The sequence below is a fragment of the Pseudophryne corroboree genome, chromosome 5 (assembly GCF_028390025.1).
Source record: "Pseudophryne corroboree isolate aPseCor3 chromosome 5, aPseCor3.hap2, whole genome shotgun sequence".
Classification (NCBI taxonomy): domain Eukaryota; kingdom Metazoa; phylum Chordata; class Amphibia; order Anura; family Myobatrachidae; genus Pseudophryne; species Pseudophryne corroboree.
The window spans coordinates 671,507,400-671,513,399 of record NC_086448.1 but is presented as its reverse complement, the minus strand read 5'-3'; the positions used below and the strand labels follow the sequence as shown (position 1 = coordinate 671,513,399).

The 6,000-nt window shown below is 43.6% G+C and overlaps 1 protein-coding gene across 1 annotated transcript in view; it reads right to left on the bottom strand.

The window, feature by feature from the left end:
• RP1 (RP1 axonemal microtubule associated) overlaps window positions 1-6,000 on the bottom strand; it is a 1,008,071-nt gene that overhangs the window by 510,983 nt on the left and 491,088 nt on the right. Inside the window, exon 24 of the mRNA XM_063923729.1 lies at window positions 4,777-4,821. Within this exon, the coding sequence (XP_063779799.1) occupies window positions 4,777-4,821 (45 nt within the window). The remainder of the gene's footprint in view (window positions 1-4,776; window positions 4,822-6,000) is intronic.

The following is a 6,000-nucleotide window of genomic DNA, read 5'->3' as shown; positions in this document are numbered from 1 at the left end:
ACTTCTTGAACTCACACCAAGACACGTACTTTTTCCAAATCCGATGGTAATGTTTAGACATTACTCCTTGCCTGTACCAGAGTAGGAATAACCCTGCTCGGAATACACTTCCGGGCTAAGATCTGGCGTTCCACCTCCATGCCATCAAACATAGCTGCGGTAACTCTTGATAAGCGAATGGCCCCTGTTGCAGAAGATCCTTGCGAAGAGGAGAGGCCTCAGATCTTCCAGCAGTAAGTCCAGCAGATCGGCGTACCAAGCTGTCCTTGCCAGTCCAAAGATTCTTGGAATAAGTGAAAGTGGTGGGAATACATACACAGACTTGAACACCCACGGAGTTACCAGGGCATCCACTGCCACAGCCTCGACCTGGAACAGTACCTCCGAAGTTTCTTGTTGAGACGTGAGGCCATCATGCCTATTTGAGGCACAACTCAATGACTGGTCACGTCCGTGAACACCTCTGGATGAAGGCTCCATTCTCCTGGATGGAGAGCGTGCCTGCTGAGAAAGTCCGCTACCCAGTTGTCCACTCCTGGATGGAAGATTGCTGACAATGCCAATGCCTGCTTTTCCGCCCACAGAAGTATTCTTGTTACCTCTGACATAGCAGTTCTGCTCTTTGTTCCTCTCTGTCAGTTTGTGTAGGCAACCATCGTTACATTGTCCGACTGCACCTGAATGGCCTGATTTCGAAGAAGATGCGCCGCTTGGAGAAGACCGTTGTAAATGGCTTGTAGTTCCAGAAAAGTTTATTGGAAGAATGGATTCCAGACTTGACCATCTTCCTTGGAAGGTTTCCCCTTGAGTGACTGTGCCCCAACCCCTGAGGCTTGCATCCGTGGTTAGAAGGATCCAGTTCCGAACCCTGAACCTGCGGCCCTCCAGGAGGTGAGGCATTTGCAACCACCAGAGGAGTGAAATCCTTGCTTTCGGCGACAGACGTATCCTCTGGTGCATGTGTAGGTGAGATCCCAACCACTTGTCTAGGAGATCCAGTTGGAAGGACCGTGCATTAAGTCTTCCGTATTGTAGAGGCTCGTAGGAGGCAACCATCTCCCACAGAAGGTGAATGCACTGGTGAAATGATACCCGGTCAGGTTTCAAGACATCCAGGACCATTGATTGTATCACTAACGCTTTCTCCACTGGTAGAAACACCCTCTGCACTTTTGTGTCGAGGACCCAGGAAAGACAATCTACTTGTTGGCTTCAAATGTGACTTTAGAAGGGTCAGGATCTCTGTTCTCTGAGTTCTCTGATCCATGTTCTCTGAGCAGATGAGTTGTGAGAGCAATGAACTGCAACAACTTCTCCCTGGACGATGCCTTTATCAGCAGATTGTCCAGGTATGGAACTACGTTCACTCCCTGCCTGCGGAGGAGAACCATCATCACTGCCATCACCTTGGTGAACACCCTTGGTGCCGTGGAGAGACCAAATGGCAGTGCCTGGAACTGATAGTGACTGTCTAACAGTGCAAATCTGAGATAGGCCTGATGCTGCGGCCAAATCAGAAACTCTCCCTCCACCAGACCGGAGATCACCGCTCTCAGGGATTCCAATTTGAATTTAAATTCCCTCAGGAAAGGGTTTAACGATTTCAAGTTTAAAATCGGTCTGACCGAACCATCCGGTTTTGGCACCACAAAAAGGTTTGAATAGTAACCCTTGTTTTGCATATGAGGTGGAACTGGGACAATGACCTCTGACTTTTCCTGTAGGATAGCCCTGTCTGTCAGTAAAGCAGGCAAGCCTGATTTGAAGAATCGGTGAGGTGGGAGTTCTTGAAACTCCAGTCTGTACCCCTGGGACACAATATCCTGTAACCAGGGATCCAGGCTGAACGACACCGAGACGTTGCTGAAACATCAGAGTATCGCCCCCACCTGCCTGTTTTCCAGGCTGTGCAGACCACCGTCATGCTGTGGATTTTGATGAACCAGAAGGAGGCTTCTGGTCCTGGGAACCTGTAGGTTAGTACTGCGCTCCTACCCTGTTGCCACCATACACACCGGCTCCCTGCTTGTCGGGTCTCCGGTGACACACTCGCCATCTTCTGGCTCTGTTAGGGGGTGGCGGCATGCTGCGGGAGTGAGCGGTCGCCTTGGGCGGCTAACGATCATCACCCTCAGGAGCTCGGTATCCTGTCAGCGGAGTTAGTGGCCATTAACATCTCAGGGTTGGACACTACTCCCCCCCTAAGTCCCACAAAGCAGGGAGGCTGTTGCCAGCAGCCTCCCTGTGCCTACAGTAACTCTAAAAAAAATAAGAAAACTAGCAAACCTCCTATGGAGCTCCCCTAGCTGTGACCGGCTCCGTCAGGCACATTTTCTAAACTGAGTCTGGTAGGAGGGGCATGGAGGGAGGAGCCAGCCCACACTATTAAACTCTTAAAGTGCCAGTGGCTCCTAGTGGACCTGTCTATACCCCATGGTACTAATGTGGACCCCATCATCCTCTAGGACGTAAGAGAAAAGTGATTTTTTTTCCCCCCCACTAATTTTTGCAGCATTTAGCTGGACTCAGTGTAATGAATTGATATCCTCCCAAATAATTTCCCTCCTCAAAAAAATTAATTTAATTTAATTTTGAACATCGATATCTGTGTAATCCTTGGTCCAGACGTTGAACCATAATGCCGCTAGGGATGGACCTCTAACTAGGGTCTTGGAAATGCATCTCACAGGTGACCAAAGAATCAATGTATCAAGCAGTGGTAACCCTCTTTTTATGTGTTTTCTCTGAAAAAAAAAAGTTAATTACTGCTTTATATGGGAGAGATTTATCAACCGGTCTAAAGAGGACAAGTGGAGGTGTAGCCCATAGCAACCAATCAGATTCTAGCTATGATTTATCTAGAACATTCTACAAAATTGGTAGCAAGAATCTGTCTGGTTGCTATAGGCAACACCTCCTCTGCAACCTAAGGAGAGCTTGTGGGCTGCCCGCCTAAGGGGGTCATTCCGAGTTGATCGCTTGCTAGCTAGTTTTAGCAGCCGTGCAAACACTATGCCGCCGCCCACTGCGGAGTGTATTTTAGCTTAGCAAAAGTGCGAACGCATGTGCAGCCGAGCTCTACAAAAACAGTTTGTGCAGTTTCAGAGTAGCTCTAAACAGTGGCGTAAGTTCGTTCCAGATGCCCGGAGGCAAGTTCATACCAGTTGCCCCCTCCCCTTATATTTAGATAAATATATGTATGTATGTGTGCATATTATATATGTGTGTGTGTGCGTGTGTGTGTGTGTGTGTGTGTGTGTGTGTGTGTGTGTGTGTGTGTGTGTGTATGTATGCATGGAGTGTTCTGATTTTTTTTTTTATATAGTGTATATATACACATTTCATTGTCTTTTATTTTAAATTACACATGTCTTAGCAGTCATACCCAGGATTAGAACCCACTGACAGCAGACACTTTACTGATGGAGCTATTTGTTCCAGTACAGAAAGCATGAGAATTGTAACTATATGAAGTTATGTGTAATTGTCAGAGAAGTAACTTCATATAGTGAAAAGATAGTGGCAGCCATCAATTAACTTAAGTTAATGGTGTCATACAATGGGAGGAGAAGAGCCCCCCTTCACAGCAGGAGCCCGGCGGCAGATGACTCCGTTGCCTCCCAGAGTTCTGCCTCTAGCTCTAAACCTACTCAGCGCTTGTGATCACTTCAGCCTATTCGTGTCCGGATTTGACGTCATACACCCGCTCAGCGAACGCCCAGCCATGCCTGCGTTTTTTCAGACACGCCTGCGTTTTTGCAAACACTCCCTGAAAACGGTCAGTTGACACCCAGTAACGGCCCCTTCCTGTCAATGTTCTTGCGGCCACCAGTGCGAAGGAAAACTTTGCTAGAACCTGGGCACAACCACAAAGACCTTTGTACCCGTACGTTGCGTGTGCGCATTGCGGGGCATACGCATGCGCAGAAATGCTGTTTTTTCACCTGATCGCTGCGCTGCGAAAATCGGCAGCGAGCGATCAACTCGGAATGACCCCCTAAATCCGAAGGAAATAGAACTGAGGACAGGAGATTATCTCCAGTTCTGAAAAGGATAATTTACAGATCAGAATCCAACTGGGACACTTCCACTATGTAAAACTAGTCTTATACTCTCCATAAATGGTGGCTAAGCAATAGAGGAATGTTAAGGGTAGTGTGAGTACATAAGCTATAAGCGGTCAAAAAATCTGAACTGCAATGGAAAATAAAGGATGACCCAATGAGAAATTGCTAATCGATAATCAAATGATAATATTAAATAGATTCATGTCTTCTAAATATAACTCACTATTGTCATTGATAAATTAAATTTAAAAATAACAAGTAATTTTCACTATTGTAAACAATAATGTTTAGAAGCATAATTAAAGAATAATTAAAAATACTAATAACAAAAAATAATTGATTCAGTATTGAAAAAGGAAGTGGCCAAGTGTCGAAAAAACTCAATGCGCCCATCCACTGAGGATACTAAGTACAACAAATTGGTGGTGTTTCTTTTAGGTGCAGGTTCTACCAATTGCAGAGTCTATACCACACCTTTAAAATAGGTTTCTACATTTATTAGACATTCATAACAGATATATATAGGAATCCAGGCTTACCAATAATGGATGGGAGATCATTAATTAATACATGGTATACAGAAGGAAATTTGCATAAACTTCTAACACGTTTCACAGATAAGCTACACTGCCTGCTTCCTCAGGCTGTTTATGCTAGTATTTTGTAGCTTGTACAGGACTGATATAAATGTCAATTTGATTAAGTTTACCATTGATTTCAGCAGAGCGTTCCTCTTCATTAGACGGTTCTACTTCTAGAAAATTACGAGAGATTTAATGGACAATACAGGTCTTTCATTTCATCTTATGCAGAAATTTAAGTATATCAGTGATTATTTTACATATATAATGCACAAATGCACACATTGTATTCAGTGCCTCCATTCTACTCCTCATTATCATACTGCACCTCTCCTATGCAGTCCTGACGACCATTGCTTCCCACAGAGACACTCCTCTACTGATCTACTTTGCTGCTGCTGTGGATGTTCTGATAATATGTCTCCAGCCTTATAAAAAAGTTCAAATGAGACATAGCCACTTACCAGTAAGTGCGCTGACCCCCGTGTTTTGGTTTTCGATCTGTGTTAATTTTGTGTTTTGGTTCTAAATTGGCAAAACCACCCTAACGTGTTTTGGGTTTGGATCTGTATTCTATTGTGAAAAATTCTAAAAACTGATGTAATTTGGACCTTTTTTTCCCCCTACAATATTAGTAACTTCAACAACACCTCACAGCTCATAATATTGTTTTCACCATTACTGGCCAAAGGCTGTCTAGTTAAACTAATCAACCGAGCACAAACACACGGCAGTTTATAGCACATCTATGAAACATAGTCACACAGCAGTGGCAGACAGAAGGATGACAGTTTAATAAACTGTACGACCCCACAAAAAGTAACTAAGAATGTTTTTATTAATCAAGAACTAGCTCAGAGATCTGAGGGAAGTACAGGGAAGTGTGCGTGTGTGCGTGTGTGTGTGTGTGTGTGTGTGTGTGTGTGTGTGTATATATATATATATATATTAGTGGAAGACAGGTAAAAGAACAATATATTGATCATATAGGTTACTTTTTTAAATTGAGATGTGGCCTAAATTGACATCTATTTTGCAGCATATTAGGAGAGAAAAAGCCATAAAAGAATACAAAAATTATCAATTAATTAATTAAAAATTGACATGTGTGAGGCCTAGATCAAGAACTGTACTTGTTCTGCAGCAAATTAGATGAGAAAAGGCCATAAAAGAAAAATACAAAAATGATTTATTGATTAAAATAAACATATGTGAGGCCTAGATCAAGATGTGAACATGTTTTGCAGCAAATTAGGAGAGAAAAGACCATACAAGAACACAAAAGTGATTGATTAATTAAAATTAACATGTGTGAGTCCTAGATCAAGACCTGTTCTGCAGCAAATTTGAAA